We start from the raw sequence: 25,107 nt of genomic DNA, 5'->3' as shown, positions 1-25,107 counted from the left end.
CTCAGACGTTATTTGACACACCACAGATAAACACATACATTAGACTGGCTGGCTCTAGTCTGTGTGGGAGATGGTGGATGACATCAGATATAAGATGTTACCAATTATTGTAAGAGCTATAGTCGACTTATGCCTGAAATTGTGTTAATTAATGGAAAGTCTTGGATCTCCTATCCTTGTCTGCCAGCCCGTTCTGGAAGCATTTCCTCCGAACGCCTGGTTTGTTCTCCTGTTTCTTGGACCTCAGCTCCTTACTGTACTTCTCCTTCAGGAGTGCCAGCCTCTCTGTGTGGGTACTTTCCTGCCTTCCAGCGTTTCCGTGAGCCCCATACTGGCAAAGAAGTGGAAGCAGAACACCAGTCTGGATGACAAGATCGAAATCAATTTCATCTATTTGTGGTAACTGCTGATGCAGGAAGTGTTTAGAATTCAGCTCCAACACGAGGGGCCACTAAAACAAAAAACACACCTCCAACAGCCTCAAGGAGACCATTTCCATGTTGCTTTTGTGGCCTAGATCGCTATCAATCAGTACACTTATTTCACTTAACTTGGAGAGAAAGGTCCAGCTAAGAGTGTCCCAACTCTTGCTTTGTTTGTTTGTCTCTATTGCTGTTCATCGCTGCAACCAACCCAGACTGATGAGCCACTGAGAACCAGGAGAGACTGTTATATAGTTACCTGACATCATCCTTTATTATCATACAGAAGACAGAAGTATAGAAATACATAAATGTGGAAAAAAAACTAAATAATTAAATGTGGAGATAAAAATTATATGAATAAAATAATGCATTGATTAGTAAAAAAATAAATAAATACATGTGACATTAAACAAATACTTTTAGAAAAAGAGAAAAACACATATAAAATTAATGGAATTGAAATAAATTATATACAGTAAATTATATACATATACAGTAAATTTATACAGAAATAAATATAGACAAAATCTCATACATATTTATGTATTTTTTTTTGCCATTTCTTTTTTATTTTTTGTTACATTTTATGTACAAAAAAATGCACATTTGCATTTTTCTCATGTCATATAATGGAGACATTCTTTTACAATGGAGGTTAATGGAATTTGGTATGAGATTTTCATGGCAATAAAAAGTTGAATTAATGAAAGCAGCACTGTTAATTAAATAAATCCTTTACTGTGTTGTATGTTAATCCAGATACTTGTGATGTATTTATTAGAGGTATCCATAGCAATGAAGTTGTGACTCATTCATTCGTACTGAAAAGTCATCTCACTACTCATCCAGTTGAAGTTGTATTTGCTGACGTGTCAGACAAAATATGGAGAAATTAAAGAAAATGGCTTGCTGTGATGATGGGTCATGTCAAATTTGGCCTTGGATTTGGACACCATACCTTAAACATAGTGAAGAACTGAAAAAACACACCACTACGCATCATCTGTCACTCACACATGTATTTTACTGACTTTTAAATTATTACTTTTACAACAATACTGTACATTTTTGGCTATTCTCACCTCCTCTGGTGAACATTTTTGACACGAACAGATCTTGCCATTGAGTTATCCTTCACCTCCCTCTAGCGTCAGAAAATTGTAAGCGCAATTGTAAACGTCATCAACAGTGCGCCTTTATCTTTCACGCATGCGCAAAAGTGAAAATTTTCAAACTGCACGGCGGGTAGTTGAATCCAAAGCAGAAAAAAACACAACAAAGGTTCATTGTCGAGGATTTAACCAAAAGTGTAAGAAAATGACCAGCACATTGAAAGGAATTACACTCAAAGGAAGTGCGGAGCTAGTGGCTGAGTTCTTCTGTAAGTATTTAACGTTATATTCATGCTATTTGTTTTTTTTTTTAGGTCGTTTCGAGCCGTTTCGACACGCAGGCATGCAGTGCTAATAAGCTATAGGGCCTGTGTAATGTAGTGTTAGTACAATTAGCATGGCCATAGAAGCTCCATTTAAAAAAAAGATGAAAATGAAGTATCGGGTCGAAAATACATACGCTCAACTCCTTTGAGAACAAGCAGAGCAAGCAACCAAAATCAATTTGTTTTGAGGAAATTTGAACTTTTGAGCTGGAACGTGTTCATAGCTAAGTGCACCGCCCACCGCAGACTCGACTGGTCAAGAAGTGCAGAATGAGCTGAGCAGGCCAAAGACTTCAGATGACAGTTAGCACTTTGTAATATTTCATGCGAGTTATTAGATACACCAAATTCACCAGAAGACCACAACGTTTCAGGAAAGTTGCTGGTCATTGTAAGCTTGGCAGCATTTCTACTTCGTCAGTTCATGGCTGAGGTTCGCTAATTTACAGTTTGCTGTATCCTCAATGCTAACTTGCAGAGCAGACAAACAGCAGCTGTAACAGTGCTAACGTTTCATTTTTAACAGTACAACAGACAGCAAAACTGATACTGTGACTTTTTAAGTTTACATATGTAGCTTATCTGTATATTTTATCGACATGTGCTTAGTTCTCTGTCATAAAATTCACTCTGTCCACCGCAGCATTTGGCATCAACAGCATCCTGTACCAGCGGGGCATCTATCCTCCAGAGACATTCAGCAGAGTCACCCACTATGACATGAGCCTTCACCTGACCACTGACCCCAAACTGAAGAACTACCTGACCAACGTGGTATCCCAACTCAAAGGTATCCTCAGTGGACTGCTTCTTAGTATCTTGAATGCCTCAATGTGTGTGTGTGTGTGTGTGTGTGTGTGTGTGTGTGTGTGTGTGTGTGTGTGTGTGTGTGTGTGTGTGTGTGTGTGTGTGTGTGTGTATCCGTGTATCCGTGTATATCCGTATATATATGTATATATCATTAAGTCCTACCCTGAACCCTCCCAAAGACCCCAGAGAGGACCATTATGGACTGGAGTTTAATCAGACATAAAACTGGGACTTGAACCAAGCGTAGCCCGTCTATTTCAGGCCCAGCCTGACTGAATCTGACCTGTACAGCTAAATGTGAAACCTGAAGCCATATGAATTTATTTCAGTCATTACTGACAGTTTGCTCGCCCTCATAATGCAACACATTGGCTTTGCTCTTGTCTCTCTCACTGTTCCCATTGGGTACATCTACTTGCTAAGCATGGTCCAAGTGGACTCAGATTCAGAATACATTTGTAAAATAAAAAAATGGAGCAATGGAACTTTGTCCTCTAATAAACCAACATCTTAATTGTCAATTAATCTGTCCATTTAATCATTTGGTTGCATCAGAAAATAGTGAGATGATGACTTAATATATATTTTCCACCAACACTCCGAAATCCAAAAATGTACTCTGTTTTTCTAATTTCAGACAGGGAAAAGCAACAAATTCTCGATCAACAGATCATTAAAAATTGTCAGTGAATTTTCTGTTTCAGCTCTGCTTGCAATGTTAACCATTCTTGACCAACTCTTCTGGACTGCAACTATTGAGACACTGAAGCTGCAAATTGCAGAAATAAAATAAAAAATATTTTGTGTTAAAGTTGTGATAACAGTGCACGTGATTTTGTTACAACTTCAACATCTGTGAGAGAATCCACTGGGACTGTCAACAAATATACTAAAACAGAAAGTTGACTTTAGGATTAAATCTATACATTTGACTGTTTTCTTGTATCTTTTGTGCTGACTACAGAAGGCTGGTATTGCATTAGAACCCATCCAGACTGTTCAGTGTCAGGGTCAGTCAATGTGCTTGTTCTCTGTGTTGCAGAGTGGCTGTTTGACTGCACAGTGCAGAAGCTGGTGTTGGTGATCACATGTCTGGAAACCAACGAGGTGCTGGAGAGATGGCAGTTTGACATCGAGTGTGACAAGTCTGCCAAGGAGAGCAGGTCAGCTCCTCTACTGTGTATTTGTTGGCAACAATTTTCAAATGATTATTTACTATTTCAGTCTACTTCACTTTTGAATTTAGGTGAAGAATGCATTTTTATTGATTTGTAACAAGTCTAAAAGAGAACATTTGAAACTCACTAAAGGCACTCTCTAGAGCCTGTGTTTGGTTTCTGGGCTACTGTAGAAACATGGTAGTGTAACACGGCTGACTCACTGGAGGAGGACCCGCTCCCTCTATAGATATAAAGAGTTCATTCTATGGTAACAAAACATGACAATTCTTAGTTTTAGGTGATTAAATATATATCAAGTAGCAGTCCAATCAGATTCCAGCAGGTGGCAGTCACGAGCCACCTGCTATGGCCACACACACTTCACCAGTGCAGGTCTGGTGATGTGCAGACCTAAACCAATACTGAATGTATTTCCTACCAAGTGTTGTGTGTTTATCAAAACCTGATATGTCTTATTCCTCTGTACCATAGAGCTCTATTGTTGTCCCAAAACTTAAAAACATATCAGTGAGCCACACTATGTCCCTGGGTAACATAACACACACACACACACAAACTAGATTTTGTTTTGACTCTATACCAGTACAGTGTCCTACAGAAATACTCTGTAGAGCACTTGACAGTTACAGTGGGCAGCTTTTTTTTTTTTTTTTTCTTGGCAAATGAAATTATTTATTTGTGACCCTAAAGATCAACATCTTGAGTAGATACCAGTAAGTTTGGGGCTGAGTGACACAGGCAGTAGTGAGAGACAGACTAACACATTGGATTATTTTTCCAGCCTTATCAGGAACTGTTTAGACAGCATTTTTAAGAATTCACCCAAAACAACAGAATGTAAGAGTCAGTTGCTAATTTATTACCACAGAACCAAACTCGCTTGTTTGCAGTAATTTGGGCAACATCCACAGTCAATGGAAACATTTGTCTAACCTTCAGTCAGCTGACTGTGCATGATACATGCAGCGATCTCAAGTGTGTACTTTGCACTCAGCCGAGTCCTGCAGATAGAGCGCTGCCTCAGTTCGGATGGACATTTGAAGTCACGCTTGTATCAGCTGATGAGCTGTTTTTATTCATACATAGCTGATTAGTAACATTCATAGAGTTGTACACATGTTAATTATGACCTGACAGCTCTCACTTGGACACTGCCTCATATGTTAACTCAGTTCTTCTGTGTTCCCCAGTGCTCCCAGAGACAAGTCCATTAAGACAATTCAGGATGAGATCCGCTCTGTTATCAGACAGATAACAGCCACGGTAACTTTCCTGCCGCTGCTGGAGACACCATGTGAGTAACTAGACCCTTTTCTCTCTTTCCACCTCCTTTCTGTGTCACTTCTGGGTTTGATACTGTGATCCTCTGACCTTTGCCGTCTTGTCTCTAGGTGCATTTGACCTCCTCGTCTACACAGACAAAGACCTGGTGGTTCCCGAAAAGTGGGAAGAGTCTGGTCCGCAGATCATCGACCAATCAGAGGAGGTGCGCTTACGCTCCTTCACCACTTCGATCCACAAGGTGAACAGCATGGTAGCGTACAAGAGGACTGACTCGGTTTAAACCTCTAAACCACAGCCCCCCCTCCCCGCACCCTGTGAGCTGTATATAGCACCAACCACTGCCCCTGAGAGAAAACAGTAGATTTTACACTGCAGCGTCCCACCTCGCTGTCTCTGCCCAATATTCTGTACACCCTGTGTTCTCCCGCCTTTGTTTTCTGAACTTCACTTGTCTTTTTGAGAAGGATGTGGCAGCCACCTGCTCTGTCTACACTGATGTAAATATTTCTCATAAGCAGTGATTTGTCTATTAGAAGTGTCTGTCTCTGTCTTTAGTATTGTCCCCTTTCTCTCAAGCTGGCACCCTCTGTTTTAGAAGCTAGTGGTTTATATGTTAAACTTTTATAAAAATCTCATAAATAAATGTCTTTCACAGAAGTTTCTTTGTATGATTTTACTGTTTTTGACCTGTAGGTGGCAGTGCAACATAAGTCACTGGTTGGTTCTGGGCAATTGTGTATGGGTTTGCATTGTGCACAGTACAACAAAATAGATGAGACAGAAAATACACATTTCTCTTAAATGGGACAAACCATTTACTTGGCTCACAGTGGTCAGTAGTGTGGACAGTTGCAGATGTGGAACACCTCGTTCATAATGGTACCATATCGTCATATTACATTTTCTCACCTGCAAGTCTTTTCTAAAAAAAAAAAAAAGTTCTCTCTGGTGTAATGCTCTCATGTACATGCAACAAGCAAAGTTCTCCAAAACAAGCAGCAGTAAGGAAACTGATACTTTGTTTTTTGTGTAGTGTAAAGGTGAGGCAGCAGGCACATATATTACAGTCCTCTAGACTTGTTCAAAGTACAAAATACAAACACAGATACAAATGAGCCTTCTCAGTACATGCGTCTACAAAAGTTGTCAAGCCTGTTGCTGTTAGGAAAATACACCTCGGCACCTGTTGCGTGCATACCGAGTACTAAAGTTTGCGTTGTGAAGTCAGAATGATGGCAATTGTATGTGAAAATGAGAGAAAACCAACAACTGAAAACTGGTCATGACAATGTCTCAGTGGACGATGCATGAGCGTACACAACCATGGTCTTATTCTGTTGTCCACTGGTATGTGTCCAGCAGTCACGAAACCTTGTCCAAAGTAATACAATAACTTTTTCTTTTGTACCCTTTTAATCATTTGGTGGTGGTAGTGAATTAAGGGTAAGAGACTTCTTTTTTGGTGGGCCTTGACCCTTAGGTTGAGAACCGGTGCTCTATGGGCTGAAATGTTGTGTCACCAGCAGCTAGATGACACCACTGTGCCACCATACTGGTTGGTTTCCAGCAAAGTACACGTACGTTCTACTGGCATGCAACTACTAAATCTGGTCACGCTGCCCACAGCTTAACGAACTTTACTCCATCATTCAGTTATAAAAACGAGATGTAAGAAAAGTCTCTTTTGGGGAAAAGCTCGTGGACAAATAAAAAAAAATATTTTCTTTATTTGAATTGTGAATTGGTCCTAAGTTATCACAACAAGGCAGTGGAAAAATCTAGACCCATTTCCCTTTGAAATCGATGGCCTAGTCTTTGGCTCCTTTACATTTTGAAAAAAAAAAAAAAAAATTCAAATAACACATTACACTCCCAATCGTCATTTGAAAGAGTTGTAACTACGAAAGGTCCTTCAAAAAAGTGGTGGTGATGAGGTGGGATTTTTTGTAAGTATGAAAATTACATTTCCTATATAAAGAATTGTGTGCTCTTGATAAGAGGCTGACCGTACAATATATAAACTCTAATAAATATAGAAAACAAAAAATAAATATGCAATAGTCAAGACAATGAGTGAAACATTACAAAAGACTCAAAACCTTGGTAGTGTGTTGTGCTGTGATAGAAGAAATATTTAACAAGCTTATCAGATTATTGTGACACTGTAAAGATACATACAATCCCACTGTGACGGATCTGTGTTTTACCATTCACTGTTCCCCTACATGTCACTACCTGTGCGAGATAGCGTAGGTGAGACTTCACAATGAAAGCCACTCTGTGCAAAAATAAAAATGGCTATGATAATAAATATATCTTAGTGCTGACTGTTATTTTCTCTGGTGACTGAAAGCCATGAACAAATGGTGATGACAGGTCTCACAAAGCTTGGCAAATTGAGCACGACCTCTGAATCTAGGAGTTTGCGTTATGGACACAAAATTGCACGTCATGGGAGTTGGCTAACAGTTATAATTTGTTTCAGGTTTTGTGTTAAAAAATATGACAAGTTGGGTCTTGTTTTGTAGTTTTAAGCATCATTTCTATGTGTTGTAATATGCACTCGCTAAAGTTGAGATCAGGGAACATGGTGACATCGCTGCAACAAAGTCCAGCACAGTAAGAACTGAGCTGTTAGATGATCACAATGGTTGCAAACCTTTTAGCAAGAATATCCAAACCACTGTGTCTGGAGTAAAACTAAAAGTCATCATACCTCAAAGAATAATCTTTATATTAATCCCTTACTGCATCAAAGTAAAGCAAGTACATTTAATTCAGTAAATTGTGATGGATGTCTCCAGGATTTTTTGTGGCTTTAGGTTGGTTTTGTTAGCCCGAAGGTTAACACTCTGCTAACAGGTTAGCTGACTGCAGCACTTTTGTGCCCCTTTAAAAACTAATTACCATTGTCATTAGTAGTTGTACTTTGTGTTTAGCTCCAATCACCACTGTGCCTAAGTAAAGCTGGACTGCTAGGCTAGCATGGTACTTCATGGTCTTGTTTATTGATGCTGCTGCACTCCCAGATCTGAGCAATTGACTAGGTGCATATAATTATATTATTCCAAATAAGAAGGATGAATAAACCTGCAAAAATAAGACTAAAGCTGAAAGAAACTGGCATTATTTCTTAAGTGTTGTCTTGAAGGTAAGTGTATCTGCCCTTTTACAGCCAAACCAATCCACTTTATCTTTTCCTGACAGGGAAATACATTTTTGGCCACTTTCCATACATAAAGCGTGTTATTTGTCCTTGCATGTCATGCCAATTTAGTGAAATTTTGTGAGACCTGTTAGCGCAGGGCAAACCCTGCAAATCTGTGTTGGTTAAAAACCAAACTGGTGTTGGCATCACACCAAGCCGTTGACCAGCCCCTTCTCACACTCCTCGGCCAAGCGCTTCCAATGCTGCCGATTTTTCTGACATCCTTCCAACAACGGGGAGCAATACTCCGACATGCCAGCCAAGGTCTGTGACAGTAACAAAGACACTTAATTTAACAAACAAAATTTAGTAAATATAATTCTGATTCATTTAACATCTTGTTTCACATTTCCAGGCATTTTTTTCACAATGTGAGACAGGCTGACAGCATCTTTCCAGCAAGTGAGAAATAATATGATAAATGTCCACCATTACCATTGGCAAAATGGCTTTTTCAGCTATTCATTTGGTACAGTGGTTTCCAGAGACAGAGTCACAGCATGTTAGATTGGTTATATTACCTCATATAACTGAGTGCAGATGGCATCAATGAAGGACACCTGCATGCTGGGAATCTTATCTCTTTTTTCACGATTCATAAGGTCCTGAAGTGAAAGGATAGAAAAAGACACCAAATGAAAGGAGTGCAGAAATGTTTGTCTTCAAATGCTTACAAATTGCAACACTTTCTGTTCGATTTCTTTGAGAGAATGTGAAGTTCTTTTGATTTGAGCCACAACAGCTGACGGCTGCTCTTCAAAGGTTCTATAGGATTAGCAGGACACTACCACATGATGTCAGAGACCTCAGGCATGACTGAAAACGGATCATTTGTGGTCACCATCAATTAATCTGCTGACTGATTGATTGATTTTTCATTAACGACCACGAAATATTACATTAGAGTAGAGAAGCTGGAACCAGCAACTATTGTCTGGAACCAATGGCATGTTTGCTTGAAAAATGCCCAAAATGATGAACCAATTCTCAATAATTAACTGAGAATTCATTGGTAATCAGGTAATGAATTTTGAACAACTGGTTGATAAATTGACTGTTTCAGCTCCAAAAGGAGCAAACCCATCAATTATTTAAAATCTAAGAAAATAATTTTTTTTAACAGAAGGGCACCTGAAAACTCGACGTCAATGCAATTATTTACGGCATCAATAGTCCTAGAGTCATCAGGGAACTGAAAAGCTACATTTGAGTATTAAACACAAAAGAAAGCACATAAAGGAGAAAACCAGAGGACCCAAAATGGATCCCTGAGGCACACCACAGCTCATGTTGTAATTACTAGAAAAGGTTTTGTCCCACAAAACAATCCCTGAAATGACACACTGCACTTACACTGGGCTCTATGTTCAGCTCGCGTCTTTCCTTATCCCCCTGTTCAAAGAACTCGGTGGCTACCAGCTCCGCAATCTACATCCGAGAGAAGACACTGATGATATAGAAGCTTTAAGACAAAGCAGAGGCATTGATCTGAAAACTGACTTTCAGCTGATTAAAAACAATGTGACAAAAACAAACAATGTGAAGGATGTCAGTAACAAAGAGAACACATAGTCTGCTAAGGTTCCATGTTTCAAACTAAGCTTTCTCAGTTTCCTCACTTGCAAATCTACAGTTTGATTTGGACGTGACTCCATACCAGGTGGGTGTATGACATTTTAGCTATGCAAATCACAATGTCGCCCTACTGTTGTACTTAACCTTGGATGCTCTCTGGCACACATCTGCTGCAGTTTGGATTTCAGTGGAGGCATTTTAATGAACATCTTAGGAGGCTGATTTTAGGAACGAGGTTGGGACATCCTACCACGGAGAAGACATAATCCTTCTCCTGCTGCCAGAATCAACATTGTCAAAGTGTAAAATTATGAAATGGTTGGAGAAGGGCAAGATTTGTTGTGACAGCTTGAAGAACCAAGGGGAAACAAAGCTTGCAAGAAACAGTTAGACAGACGCAACGTGAAAGAAAGTAGGTATTATGGAGGCAAGTCAAAAAGAAAACAAAGTAAAATTGAGGAAGAAAGAGGGTGAGGTCTGCCAAAAGAGGTAGTCACTCTAAGTTAATGCTCTCCGTCTGTTTACAGAGAGGTAAATGAGATCTGACTGCAGCCTCGGGCTCCAATCAGCATCACTCTGAGTGCATGTTTGTTAAAGCCATCTGCAGCTCACTGATTAAGTCTGTAATCAACGCACAGTTCAATGGAGCTGCAGGGGGACTCAACCAGAGCTCATTATAGTTGACTAAAACCAACATGAAGCATGAGGCAAATGTTAACCTGTGAGGCTGAGTAACTTTGTCTTTATTTACTTACCCTCATGTCAGTCAAAAAAAGAACTTTTTTGTCTGCATAGCACAGCAAGTTAACTCCATGTTAAAATAACTTCAGTGGTCAGGAACTGCTTCATTAGACTTCCAACAACAGCAAGAAGGACCTACAGCTGGAGTTCTGAAAGCATTTCAAACTGTTGATTTTGGAGGAGGCTTGCACACACTTAAGCCTTATGTTCATGATCAGTACAAGCAAAACTGTTGGGGTCACTGGTCATTTAAGGCCACCTAAAGCAAAACCCAGTCAAGACGAGACGAGAATAACATTTATCTTTTAAGAAAATTCTGGTCAAAATTAAATTTGGTAATATTCTGATCATTTTCTTTCATGCTTTCTTCCCATCAGTTGAAGCCACACTGTGCTCACCAAAGCAGTTGTGGAAATTTGGGAATGTGCCGACATCACCATAACCAAGCCAGATGGGACAAGAAACATGAGACAATCAGACAGGTTGTAAACAAACCAAGAGTCTATCTCAATCATCTAAACCACTTTATTTGGGGGTCCAAATGAAAGTAAGTGCATCTGAAAAGCTGTAATAATTATTAATTGCACAGGAAAACTGTGCACACACTGACACTGGCGGGTCAAAGTTGAAGCAGTAAGTCAGCCTGGCAAGCTTTAATGGTCAGAACAGGTTTGGTGTTTGCTTAAAACCTGTATGATTTTGTGTTTCCTGTCTTTTTAGCAATGCTGCTGCAGTCCCAATCCCAGAAATAGCCTTGTTTACCTGAATGCTCTCAAAAATAAAGCCAACAAACCAGTGCTATCCTTTATCTGTGTCTGTGACCATATCTGTTTTGGAGTGACATCATTGCCATTGCAGAAATGACAGAATTACACACACATTTAGGACGTGAACTCCAAGTCGTCCTTGGTCCAAGGCCAAGTCAACTTCATTCAAGACTGAGTCAAGCATTCTAGGCGCTACCTAGAAATGAAGCGCATGTAGGTTGCCAACATCTTATACAAGGGTTGTAACAGAGAGTCATGCCTATGGATGGTTACATTTTAACAAGACTCGCCTGAAGACACATACCATATAACCACAATGTTAAAGTTCAATTCCTGCCAGGAACCTTTGTTGCATGTCATATCCCTCTCTCTCAATATTTCCGAATAAAGACAAAATCCACCCCATCTATTTCAATGTGAACCACCCATGGTACTAAAAACCCAATGCATCTCTGCAGTGGACAAGAAGGCAAAGAGGAAGTTGTGTGTGTTAGTGTGTGCGTACGTACGTTGTGAGGTCATAAATGCATTTGTACACTCACATTGTGAGGACTCACCTTCCTTATGGGAACAAATGGCAAGTCCCGTAAAGTAAATCATAAAATTTTAGGGTGAAGACTTGCGTTAAGGTTGAGGTAAGGTTAGGGTTAGGCAAGTAGTGGTTATGGTTATGGTTAGGGTCAGTCTCCAGGAAATGAATGTAAGTCTATGTAATATTCCCAAAAACTATGGAAACATGACTGATTGTGTGTGTGTGTGTGTGTGTGTGTGTGTGTGTGTGTGTGTGTGTGTGTGTGTGTGTGGGAGAACATATTTGCATGTGTATTCATGTTTACTGCCCTGAATGGTTTTAGAGGTGTCATCTGAGGACAGGGGCACAGCTGTTCTCATTAATGAGCACTCACTTGTCAACACACACAAATGCACACACACTCATGCCCCGTGTGTGTGCGCCTCTCTGCACTGTGCGTGTGGTTCCTAATGAGGTGCAGACTAACGAAGGTCAGCAGGGAGATAAGGAGAACGATGAAACAAATATACAAGCGACGGAGGGAGGGTGTGAAGAAGTAAACAGAGTGTGAAATGGCACAGTCAGAGATGAAAGAGGGACAAATACATGAAGCACAAGCACTGCACTGCTCTTCATCCTTTAAGAACATTGCACTTCAGGCCACACCTCAACAGTGATGTCACAGCAGGTGCTTCTAATTAGTTTCCAAAGGCAAAACACCTGCTGTGAAGTCACTGATTAGGGCACTGGTTCTCAACCTGGGGGTCCGGACCCACTAAGGGTTTCCAGGGCAGGGGGTAGTGAGGCGTTTTTGATTTTAAGTTGTATAAGAAAACTGTTTTTAAAAATATACAGGTTACATATATAGGTCAGTGATCATCAGCTGGCAGCCTGCAGGTTACATCTGGCCTATCAAAGCTTCCCATTCAGTCCGCAGAATATCAATGAATTCAGAAAATCAGCACATCTAACATCCCTCACAGTGAGAGAGGCCCTGTCTGTCCTGAGCGTGACCGTAGATTAGCTTGCCAACCCCTGGCAGCAACCCAAAAAGTTTCTTCATCAATAGTTCACCTTTTACAGAATCAGATTATTCTCAAACTCCTCCATCTCTACTCCATGGACCCACCATCAAACTGCTCAGCTCGCAGGCTAGTCAGTTCCTGCAGTCCCTGAGAAAAGTACATTTGAGGACCCTTGCAGAAGGCATGTCAGCATTTGATTCATTTCGCGAGGAAAACTAAATGAAATTGTTGCAAACAAAGTTAGTGACAGCTAATAAGGAAAGTGGATTATCTAACAGTTAAGGAGCCAGATATTTATATTATTTCATGATATTTTTATCATGAGTTAGTGCAAACGAAACAAGAGCTAAAAGGAGAGTGGATTGGACTTGCATACAATCAATATGCATAATGTAATCTCATGTTGCTACGTGTGTTCTAGATAAGTAAATAAGCAACTGCTGCTTTACCACATTCAAACTTTACAGGGCTATTGCTGTGTCACTTAGACCTAGCTTAGCTTAGCTAATCAGACGCTAAGTTTAGACCTGACTGCTGTGTAGAAGCTAGCACAGGTTCAGCAGAACCAGTAAGTAACCAGTTTAATTGCAGCTGAACCACCGTATAATATAATGAATTTGTGTCTTTGCCAACATGCTAACCACAATAACTTAATGAGGTGATAATATGCAGCCCAGGCAGAACAATCTGACAAAACCAAATGAATGCTTCATACTCATATCCGTGCTGACTATCTTGTTCTCTGGCAGCTGTTTCACACGCTGTATAATGATGAATGCCACTGTATAGCTTATGATGGAGGGGATGATCAAGTTGTCATATATCCTATGAAAAGTAACTACAGAAACCAGAAATCCAGGAAGAAAAAGAATAATGTACACCAACAAAGGCTGAGAAACTGCAGTAAAAGCAAAACAAACATAAATAAGAGGGATATGGGATATTATTTTACCCTTTTTTGCACTGGCCATGGCTTGGTGATGGCTGAGATGTCACATGCAGTCATCAGCATTGACCTGAGGAGAGAAATACATTGACACACACTGATATTCACAGAACAGCACCCCACAAAGAACTGTCAATAGTAGCTCCTCATAGCATCAGGCGACATCCAACCACTGTGAGTGAGTGTATGGTGCTGGAGGTCAAATGTGTTTTCTGAGTTTAAACGCACTTAATTAATGAAATTCTATGTGAAGAGACTTCTGGGGAATTAGAGCTGCTGCTAATGCACAAACTTCTAAAACTGAAGTTTTTATCAATAATACTATATACAACTATATAAATTATATATAAGAGTAATTTCATCGCACACAGATACAGTACACTCCATAAGGAGTCTTACTGCCATCTTAAATGAATAGTTAACATTTTGGGAAATCTTCTTATACGCTTTCTTTCCAAGAGTGAGATGAGAAGATTGATATCAACCTCATGTATAGGGATGGGAATCAAGAACCGGTTCTTTTTGAGAACCGGTTTCCAGTAGCTCAATTCCTTGGAATCGTTTGCCTGCCTGGTTAACGATTCTGCTTATCGATTCCGCCTGTCTCGCACATGCGCGATAACGTCACGCACGCTGCATTGTTTTGGTTTAGAACGTAGCCGATATGGCGTCGAGGCAGAAACGCTCCAAAGTACGGCTATATTTCACACGAAAAGTTTGCATTTCTTCAAAGGGGGGAAATAACTCCAACAGCATGCAATTCATTTGCAGGAATGTCACGTGTTTGATACGCTACTTTGTGACGCTTGTGAATCTAGCGGCAGAGCAAACACCAGAGCATCATGTGTTTAGTGCCGAAGGTAATGTTGAACTCTTACAAGCCGTGTCTGTTGTGTTAAGGTTAGCGCCATTTCACTGTAAACTGCTTTCGCCATATGAAGCATCTCCATGTCCTTCCATCAAATTTAGATGACGATGACTGCCAGAGTCAGGCTGGCTCAGAGACCAGCTCTCACACTGGCTCAGAGGCTGCAGCGGGCACCGGCAGGTCTCGCGCACCTCTATCCACTCCTTTCAGTGAAGCAGGGAAGAGTAAAATGACCGAGATGAGGATAAAGGAATGTCACAGAGCAGTCACTAGATTTGTGGTGAAAGGTTTGCACCCTTTTGCCACTGTAGGTGCCCCTGAATTTCGGTAGGTTCATTCGTTGCATTTTATTTGGCATATCTGTTCAAATGAAAATCAGAAAATTGTCAGAGTTGCATGTTGTTATTTAAACCAGAGTAGTTCTGCTTCATTCATTCCTACTCTGAGAAGTAGCTCACCTACTTTTTAGGTTTGTTCTGAGGTTACGTCACACATCATTTGCGCATACTGTATATGTTATATTTTCTGTGCAGAGATGAAAATATAAAAGACAGTTAACGCAAACAAACCCATTTGTACTCTTTTATTTCCTCACCCAATGAGAATCGATAAGAGAATCGATAAGGAATTGACAAGCAAAATCGTTAATGGAATCGGAATCGTTAAATTCTTATCAATTCCCATCCCTACTCATGTATGTGTGTTGAGTATGGAATTGCATGTGATTAGCTTAGCTTAGCATAAACACAGGAAAAAAGGAAGAAACAGCCTGGCTATCCAAAGGGAGTGGAATCTGGGGCAACTGGACTTGGTATTGCAGATACTTCAAAATTCCCCTCTCATCCAAGGGTTTTCTTCAGTTTTTACTAACTGGTGGAGAGTCCTGTGTGACCTCAAGTGACTCTGACTCTTAACGACTGCCATAAGAACAGCGAGGAGCCCTAACTAGGTGAATGACCTTGATAAGGACTCCACAGAGGTTAAATACCTGTGACCTGTCAGAGCTCCCTGGATGAGACGTTGAATGTTTTCAAGTGTCTACATGAAGTCCTGTTGCCCTTGATTCAACCCTCCTTGGATAACCATGACTTGAAATGATTTAACTGAACCATTTCAGTTCTAGCATTTCTTAAAATACAGAGTTTACAAGAGGGAGTTTATTCCAGCGTCTGGTTCCTCTCTGTTCATGACACTACAGTCTGTACAACAGCCTTCAGAAAAAGATTTAGAAAAAGATTGAGATGCCTGTTGATGAGATGACAGCCACCTGAAAGTAATAAGAGCTCATGAGAAGTTAGAATCACTTACGTTTAGCTTCACTTGAAAAACTCTTTGATATCAAGAGACTTTTCAAGCAGGTTTTAACTACTTTCCATTAAAAGTAGTGGGACACTAGTGACATGCTGGAACTATTTCTTGAACTATTTCAGCCGCGAGTGCTGTTAGTAACCTGCATTTTAGCTGGAGACTGCACCGAAGTACTTGGAAGATGGATCCAACTCCCACTAAAACCACAAATTGTCTTTTTTTATATATTTCTATGTTAATGAGAAAGACCATGATGCTCTGTACTTAACACAGATGTGTTTGAGTTTTGGAGGGTTGGTACTCACCTCAGTAAGTCTCTGTGATGTTCGTCCTCCCAAACAAATTGACTGTTCTTGGTGAGCTCAAAGAACTCCCCGCGCCTCCTGACAGCACACACACACACACACACACACACACACACACACACACACACACACACACACACACACACACACACACACACACACACACACACACACACACACACACACACACGTTCAATGACACAGCAGATATATAACCTCATATAACACCTACTTACCTCCTCCACCACCCACTGTCTAGACTGGAGAAGGATGAGATAAGAGCTGAAATCACTGAGGTAAATGAGTAAAAAAAAAATGAAAAGAGATGAGTGAAATGAATGAAAGAGTGAAAGAAAATATTGGAGGTTCAATTTGTCAAAATTTTGGTGAAATTATGGATACTGTATGTTTTTTGTTTTTTTCCCAAAAACAACAATATATCCCACTAGCATTAACAATCTGGAAAAAAAAACAATGAAATACGTCCAGAAAACTCTTTCAATGGATGTGGACAATATATTTCCTGGACATCCTACTGTGTTCCATAAGGGCAGACAGTGTCAAGTGAAAGGACTCATTCAAAGTCAAGAACCCACTGAGAATTATCAAGAAACTAAACTAAAACTCTACTGAGCTTTTAAGCCTCTTTTAGCTCATTGTTTTGGCTTTATGGCCTGCAAACACTGCTCTTGTCAACCTTGTTTCCAGCAGCAGCAGCAGCAGCAGCAGCAGCAGCAGCAGCAGCAGCAGCAGCAGCAGCAGCAGCAGCAGCAGCAGCAGCAGCAGCTGTTTTCAGAGAAAATGCTCTGATAAACACACTGTACACTCCCTGCCAAGCACAAAACAGCAGACAGATAAAGCTAGCACAGTGGCGTTGCACAAGCCAAAAGTCTGGGGGTGCATAATTATTGTGTACAATTGTGTATTCAGTGAAAGATTTTCAGGTCAATTGTTTGTGCTGTTGAAAATGACACCACAACTTCTACACTGCAGCCACTTTTCTTGAAAAAGAGATGAATCTCATCTGCTTCACTCCAAAATTTTAAGGGCATAAAATCATATGTAAAGATTATATCAACAATGCGAAATAATTTACAGAATATAGACAATAAATCCACAGATGATCCAACATGATAACAGCTTTTAAACACAAGGCATAGGAAGCAGCATGAGACTGTGCTGACGACACACAGCAGTGTCTGCTCCATCATTATTGGATCATCATCCAATGATTGGTCTGAAATGGCGATATGAAAGAGGCAACAAATCTTTCCATTAAATCTACAAATGTTTCCATGAAGGAAAAACATCCTCCCACTCTGAATCTGCCTAAAAGAAACTACTTGTACTATCAACCCCCTGACTGAGGACATATTTAAGAATATAGCAAAAAAATATCAAAATTAATTCAGTGTTTAACTATAACTTGTGATAGTGGTGGTAAAATGCTATCACAAGTCACGACTAGTGAGCCCAAATGCTGTACTGCCGGACTGAGGGATGGCTACTCCTGGTTTTTGCATTGTAAGCACTTTCTCTCTGCTTTTCATTTACTGAGCACTTCACATTCCTTAATCATGATTGATGAACTGCTCTGCATCATAATGGTGATGTGTATTACATCACTAATATGTTTAAATTGTGAGCTGAAGGAGGAAGTGCACATGTAAATTAGCTCTAAACAAACTCGGTTAGAAATGAACAATTTTGGCTTAACTCTGCCAGGTCCCTTACAAAAAGAAAATGAAAACACTACAAAGTTTGACGTGATAAAGACATCATCAGTATCCTGGAATGACAATATGAGTGCTGTCCAAATACTCCTTCCCTCTGCCAAAACTGACTTTTCTCCTTCAGAGCCCCCCCCTCCTCTAACCCTCTCCTGTCAGAGTTCCATCTGGGCTTGACGTTTGGTACCTACTTCATGTACAGGGCCAGGTCAGTGGCCAGAATAGCCCTCTCGATCATCTTCAGAGTGGTCTTGTACTCATCTAGCGAGAGACCGCTGAGGATCTGGTTTCCCTGGAGAGAGAGAAACAAAGAGAAAGAATCATGTCCATGCAGGGACTGCTCTGTATTTTATGTGTTCCACAAATGCAGAGCATATACATGAAGGTTTGACAGTGTGTGTGTGCACACAGAGCGAGATAGCAACCCTCTAAGGAGTAGATACTAGGTATTGATAGTGTTAACCACAGTTTGTACAGTGACAGACCACCAAGGGGTTGCCATGACAACGATAGACAGCAAACACACGCACACACACATAAGTCAAACAACTGAATCCACGTCTTGAGTGTTTATTAGCACACAAGTTGACACATGATTCCACGTGCTTTCCATTTCAAGTGCTTTCAAGAGCGCGTATTTGCATTAACGCTGATCAGCCTGCACGTGATGAGGTTTGCACTGTGTGTTTGTGTGTGTGTGTGCCTGCATCTGTGTGAAAATGTCTGAATGTGTTCAGCAGCAGTTGATTTAAGTGGCAGTGTATAGTTGGGAGTGTATTTTGAGTTTGTTTAGAGGCCATAAAGATCAGAGCAGGCTGTAAGTCACTGTGTTTTATTGGGCTATCAGAGTGTTCTGTGGTAAGCGAGCAGCTGGAAAATGAACAGAACAGGCACAATAAATAAGAGAGATCCAGGATCCTGCAGTACGCGGCAACGCTCCTGAAACAGCCATCACCACAGCATAGCAGAAAGCACTGGCACTGACTTTGAGGATAACTTTTCAAAGTGTTTTCGGGCTGATTCTATATTTTTATGTGATGTAAGCATCACTGACAACACTGTTCATGTAAAGGCTGACACTGTAAATCCATCGTCATCAGGCTCTTCACAAGGTTAAAACTTTGGTTCATCCATTTATGGAAATGCACAAAAACGCAGATGGTTTTGGTTTTATCTGTGTGTGGCCCGCCACGACACACACACCTGGGTAGGGTTGCACCAGATATTTTTAAACCCATTTTCATATTTGTGTTGTTAGTAACGACTGGCTGGTTCCCAACAAACATCTTAGCTGCTAAAGACTTCCACTGAGTAAATCTGTTTCTAGGAAACATCTGTAGTGCTGTCCATTCGGCGGGGCAATATATTAGATGATATATTAAGCTCAAATTGTTTTTTGCGTATATGCATGAGTGGAGAAATGTGTTCAAAGTTACTGTGTACACCTCTCTAGTAACTATTAACCTCTTTCTGTGGTGAAACCCATTTTAATTTAGTTATGTGCGCATCTCCATTTACTTAACACTTGTGTTAACAAAAAAAACAAAAACAAAACAGAACTGCTAGTTCCATGGAAAGCCAGGTTCAGATCCTGGCAGGGGAGGCGACAGCTTGGCTCGGCTTTGTAAGCTGCGCTGCTGGGGGATGGGAAGGCGGTGAGGGATGACGTCCCAGTTTTTGCAATGTGAAGGCAAACTAACGGGAGAATGAGTCGAGATGATTTGGCATGGAGACGTTTCCAACCCAAACAAGACTTAAATAAAGATTCACACAATACTTATTGTATTACATGCAAAAACATTATTGCATTATGGGAACAACAGTTCTATTACATTATGGGTGTGCTATTACATTACAAGCGGTTATTAAATTATTAGTTCCTACTGTGATTTTTGGCATTGGCAATGAATTCTGGCTCCTGCAAAAGAAAAGTCCTTTGACTGCAGTCTGGAACATAAACAGGAGAACGTGGGCATCTGATAGTTGCTGTTGTGGGACCGCGTCAGATCTGAGGCCGACTGTATAATGTGCGAGACAACACAGAGCGCTTTGCAAACTGTGAGGATTCTGAAATCATTTGCAAGGCTGGCAGGAAGCCATGTAGGGACACCATGAGAGGAAGGAGACGGAGCCTCTCGATTGTGCCTGCCAAGAGCTCAGCTGCTGCATACTGAATCAGCTGCAGCTGTGAAAGGGCAGCTAATGTCATCTTTTGCATAACCGTGATGAAGATAAAAATCTAGGTGTGAATTTGCGTGATGTTTTCGTTCCCTCTGTCTTCCTGCTACTACACTCACATCCACGATGATAGTGACAGCTCCTCCTTTCCCACCCTCACATGTACCTGTAACCAATCAATAGATCAAATGTGTAATATATGCTCATAGTAGCAAACCCACAGAGAATCATCACCCAGCTCTGCAGTTACCCTCATCTCTGCAGAGCCTTTTAAGGTTTTTCAGCTGATTCTTTTCATTATTTTTACTCTTTGCAGTTTTCATTGAAAAAGCTCTGTGCACTACCTGCTCAGCAACAAACAGCAGACACAGTTAGAGACGAGCTGGAGAGAATAATGGAGCATTTAGTGACTGAGGAGACAGCTCTGTTTAGGTGTCCTCCATCCCGTGAGAAAAATATCTAAAATAAAAGTGAATATTGGACCTGTGGAAGCAGAGAAGACTCTAAAGGAATGCTAATGTGTGTGCTGGATGTGAACTGACACTGGATACATACTGAGCAGGACATTTTGAAGCAGAACAATAACCTTGTAAGTGCTCTCTGGAGGAGAAACTATGTGATGGTGACTGTTTCTAAATTACTGACATACAGCATAATACATCATATACCAATATATTTCAGCTATCAGCTAACTGAAATCAGCCGATATACTGGCCTGGCTAATCAATAAATCAATCAATCGATTTTTCTAAGAATGCACTGTGGGGGCCGGACTTAAAAAAATAAGAATAATAATAATAATAAAACAAAAAAACGTAGGCCTAATTAGCCAAATATTGTATAATCTTTTCACTTTCTTGTGAAATTAATGTTATTTTTATGAGGATATATCAGTGTGAGCAGACTCCTGGAAAATCCATAATGATACAAGATAGTAAAGTAGAAAAGTCTCAATACAAAACTCAACGTTCAGCCCCCCCCCCCAAAAAAAAACCCAAAACAAATACTCTTCAGGATCCCAGGGAGCAAACAAAAACACTCCGTTATAATAGTAAAATAATATAATATAATAATAGTAAAGACAAGTGCATCTAATACACATGCTCAGTGATTCTCCAGCAACTCCGGAGTTACCTCCTGCAGTCTGGCCAGTGCTGCTGTCAGTTCCAGGGACTGACCAGTCTGGGAGCAGAGTGCTTTGATGGTGTGTCCACAGTAGAAGGCGAGAACTATGAATTACCCACTTCTTGACTCATTGTGACAGGCAGGAAATTTCCCCCTCTCGTCTTGCCTGCATTGTTTTCAAGGTATTTCTTGTCTCAACAGGAAATGCATTTTCAAGTTCTGCAACAACATTTTCTGCAACTGAAACATCCTCTGCACTATGATGTACATCTGAGTGCTCAACAGGTTGTGATTGGTTCACATGTCATACATGGCAGTTGCCTGATGAATGTTGTCTTTTTTAGAAAGGCAATTTTTTTCTAATCTTTATTGTGTATTTAAATGTTAATTTTAATGATAAAAGTTAAGAAAATACATGTTCTCCCACTCATTTAGGAATGGGCCACTGGTGTTTCCTTTACTTTGGGAATTAGTAGTAGAGCGATGGTACAAATAAAAGAAAGAATGGGCTGGAAGGCTTCCCACGTATGTGTGTGCGTGTGTGTGAGTGCACCTACGGGGCTGTTGAGGATCATGAGGCAGTGGTCAAAATGGTGATGCTCCATGGTGGAGTGGCAGTAGAGCTGGGCCAGTGGGTGGTCGCTCCTGGACACACACACACACACACACACACACACACACACACACACACACACACACACACACACACACACACACACACACACACAAGAAGTAAGAAACACAGAGTGGCTACAGTGTGCTCCCACACATTCATATACAATCATACATGTACTTAAATGACTCATGCTCTCCTGCTGTACCTCTGTATGTAGGAGTTGTTCACTCCTCTGTGGTCCAGGTCGTGGCTGAGAGTTGCAATCATTAGAGCCAGGACCTCCATATCGTTCAGGTTATTCTGTCAGGAGATGGACGAGCGGATGAAGTGAGAGGACGGGATGGACGTGAAAAAACACCCACAAACTTCAGCAACATAAAGGCAGCTGGTGAAGAGATGACAATTTGTTGCCACAATCAAACCAAACAAAAGCCTCATAGCTGTGTACACACAGCGCTGTGGTAACTCTCCACACGTTGTTGGCAGTGTGGGCGCTCACACGCTGCCTGGAGTGGACAGCAAGGCCGTTTCTGCATATGACACAGCAGCTTTTACAACAGAGCTGAAAACAGGGCTCCAGTACGGCTCTTACTAATATTTCCAGGCTGCAGCTGCTGATAGTTACCAGGTTTTTACTCAGCTAGTACTTTTTTGTGTCACAGAAGCCACTTGTATTCAGCTTTATTCTAACCAGTGACTGGCTGCACTGACCTGCAGGTGTCCAGACTTGAGGAGGGCGAACATGCTCTGAGCCGTATTGAAGGCGTGTCTCCAATTGTGATAAGCCACATTCTTCCTGTAGTTCTTCTTTACACTCAGAATCCACTGACATAAACTCTGCAGATGAGAGGGAGAGAGAGAGAGAGAGAGAGAGAGAGAGAGAGAGAGAGAGAGAGAGAGAGAGAGAGAGAGAGAGCAGAAAAACATTTATTCAACCCAACTCTGAGTGACCTTTCCAGGGCTGAGCATATATTGATATAATAAAGGCCTTACTGTAAATCTCAATGCTCCTGTACAAGATAAAACCTCAAAATTAGATAACAATGCAAGTGGTGCCCTCAGGACTGTGTACCATAAACTGGTAAATCTGATAAAAGCAGCTATTCATGTTACAGCAATAATGGCCAACATAAAACGATAAAGGCCAGTTGCTTATAAAAAACACTAATAGGAGGCTGAATTAACTGTATTCTAATAGTTCAATTGAAAGGAACAAAAGAGACATTACCCTTTAAGATGCCCCAAGGCTTTTAATGTGAAACATCAGAGCAGGAAGTGCTAAATTTTACTGCAGCAGCAGATTAAGAGATTAACAAAATATATGTATGAAGCTGAAAATCAGCATAATATGGGAGCTTTAATCAAAATACCACAAACTAACTGAAATCAGTTGTTATTCCAGCATAGGGGTACTGGTTGCACTGGACCTAAGGGGAATTTGGACCAACAGGCTTCGTAGACAACACACATCCATGAAAGGGGCATCCTGGAAAGGCTCAGTCGTTCACAAGCCTGTATAAAGGATATTACTACCTGGTTGTGTTTACTCGGTCTGTGTTTACTGTCAGTGGTTTTAAATGACTGCATTGGTTTTTTTAATGTTTAAGCAGCATCCAAACATTTCTGGGATTGGGGTTGTAGACAGAAAAGGAAAATGTGATGAGCAGACTCAGGATGTTTGCCTTTTCTCAAAGTGAACACTCAGCACCCTGTCAGCCAATCCGTGCACTGTGTCCTGTTAGTCTTTGCTACACGTTCATCACAAACACGCAGTGATTAAAACCTAAATCCAATTATGTTTCATTTTCTCTACAGGAGTGATTACACTTTGATCTTACCACGCCAAATATGTCAGAATAGTAATTCCATAATAACATGTTGTACAGTCCAACCCCCGGGCTGTGATGCTCAGGGGTGGTCGGTGTGTCAGTGTCAAACTGACAGCCTGTGCTGCTGATCTCCTCCAATCACAGGCTCTCTTTATGAGCCCTGAGTCCACAGGCACTCTGGAGGTCAGCCACCAACATACAAGGACCTCTTCACGTGGGGAGCGTTCTGAGGACGAGAGCCAAACCCACCAGTGACCGGGCAGTGCAGGGGGAGCCAGACGGGGGGGGGGGGGGGCGGGGGGTCTGACAGACGCCGGTAATGGAGTGTGTGAGTGATTTTTGGAGGGGAAGCGTTTTAGGGGTATGATGGTGCTGTGTGTGGTCTCTGAGTTAAGGATGCAGGCAAATACACTAATATTAACTCACTAAATGCATTCACTCATCATCCAGCGCACACACACACACACACACACACACACACACACACACACACACACACACACACACACACACACACACACACACACACACACACTCATGATATAATGGCCTATTGCTCCTGAAGAAGAGAAACAGATTGTTGTCTGCAATTAATAAAACAGGAAGTTGCTCTTGTCTTTTTCCATGACATGCTCTGAGAACAATAACAATAACAACAACAACAACAACAACAAAGCCATGTCAGGATGATATGCTGCTGTTGTCTCTTCTTCTTCTAACTGTTGTGGTTTCTGTGTTGTTCATAAGAATAAAGCCTTGTCTATTGTGTTGTAATGTAATGCAGACCTTGTGTCTTTGGAAACACTTCCTGTGTGACAGTTTCATATGACTGAAACATGTGATTCATGTGATTTATGATGTGTACTGCAGTTCATATAGTTTAAAACAGAGCGTCTAACAAATGGAGGGACAGTTTATGACATTAAATACATAATGACAATTCTAGCTGCATTTGGACTGAGTAAAGATTGCTTTAACCCCGAAGGGATTCCTGACAGAGTCGATGCTTTATAACATGAAATCACAACTAAACCGTCCGTTGTCTTTTGGGAGACAAAATCCACACAATTAAATTAGCTCCAGTGTTTATAAATGCAACATTTGGGTCAGACAGACCTCATCAGACATTAACTACATCTCTCGTCTCCTTTCTGCGTTAGCAGCAGAAACAGACAAACACTCCCTCTGCACTAAAGACATGTACAATAATTCCTGCACTTACTTAAAGCCTGACTTT

The 25,107-nt window shown here is 40.9% G+C and overlaps 2 protein-coding genes across 3 annotated transcripts in view; one reads left to right on the top strand and one right to left on the bottom strand.

The window, feature by feature from the left end:
- Window positions 1-1,658: 1,658 nt before the first annotated feature.
- On the top strand, window positions 1,659-5,793 carry mad2l1 (MAD2 mitotic arrest deficient-like 1 (yeast)). Its single transcript, XM_070993320.1, has 5 exons — window positions 1,659-1,806; window positions 2,507-2,653; window positions 3,716-3,836; window positions 5,045-5,148; window positions 5,246-5,793. The coding sequence occupies exons 1-5, from the start codon at window positions 1,743-1,745 to the stop codon at window positions 5,416-5,418; spliced, it is 609 nt and encodes a 202-aa protein (XP_070849421.1). The 5' UTR covers window positions 1,659-1,742; the 3' UTR covers window positions 5,419-5,793.
- Window positions 5,794-5,803: 10 nt separating this feature from the next.
- The window catches only part of pde5ab (phosphodiesterase 5A, cGMP-specific, b), a 55,573-nt gene continuing 36,269 nt past the window's right edge, over window positions 5,804-25,107 (bottom strand). For both annotated transcript variants that reach the window (XM_070993318.1, XM_070993319.1), the window contains exons 14-22: window positions 22,753-22,878; window positions 22,247-22,341; window positions 21,983-22,070; window positions 18,314-18,414; window positions 16,393-16,470; window positions 13,918-13,981; window positions 9,700-9,774; window positions 8,868-8,951; window positions 5,804-8,612 (exon numbers count right to left, since the gene is read on the bottom strand). In XM_070993318.1, coding sequence (XP_070849419.1) covers window positions 8,493-8,612; window positions 8,868-8,951; window positions 9,700-9,774; window positions 13,918-13,981; window positions 16,393-16,470; window positions 18,314-18,414; window positions 21,983-22,070; window positions 22,247-22,341; window positions 22,753-22,878 — 831 coding nt within the window. In that variant the 3' untranslated portion in view covers window positions 5,804-8,492. The remainder of the gene's footprint in view (window positions 8,613-8,867; window positions 8,952-9,699; window positions 9,775-13,917; window positions 13,982-16,392; window positions 16,471-18,313; window positions 18,415-21,982; window positions 22,071-22,246; window positions 22,342-22,752; window positions 22,879-25,107) is intronic.

The sequence above is a fragment of the Chaetodon trifascialis genome, chromosome 23, assembly GCF_039877785.1.
Source record: "Chaetodon trifascialis isolate fChaTrf1 chromosome 23, fChaTrf1.hap1, whole genome shotgun sequence".
Lineage (NCBI taxonomy): Eukaryota > Metazoa > Chordata > Actinopteri > Chaetodontiformes > Chaetodontidae > Chaetodon > Chaetodon trifascialis.
The sequence above is the reverse complement of the archived record's forward strand: the minus strand, read 5'-3'. Positions and strand labels throughout refer to the sequence as shown.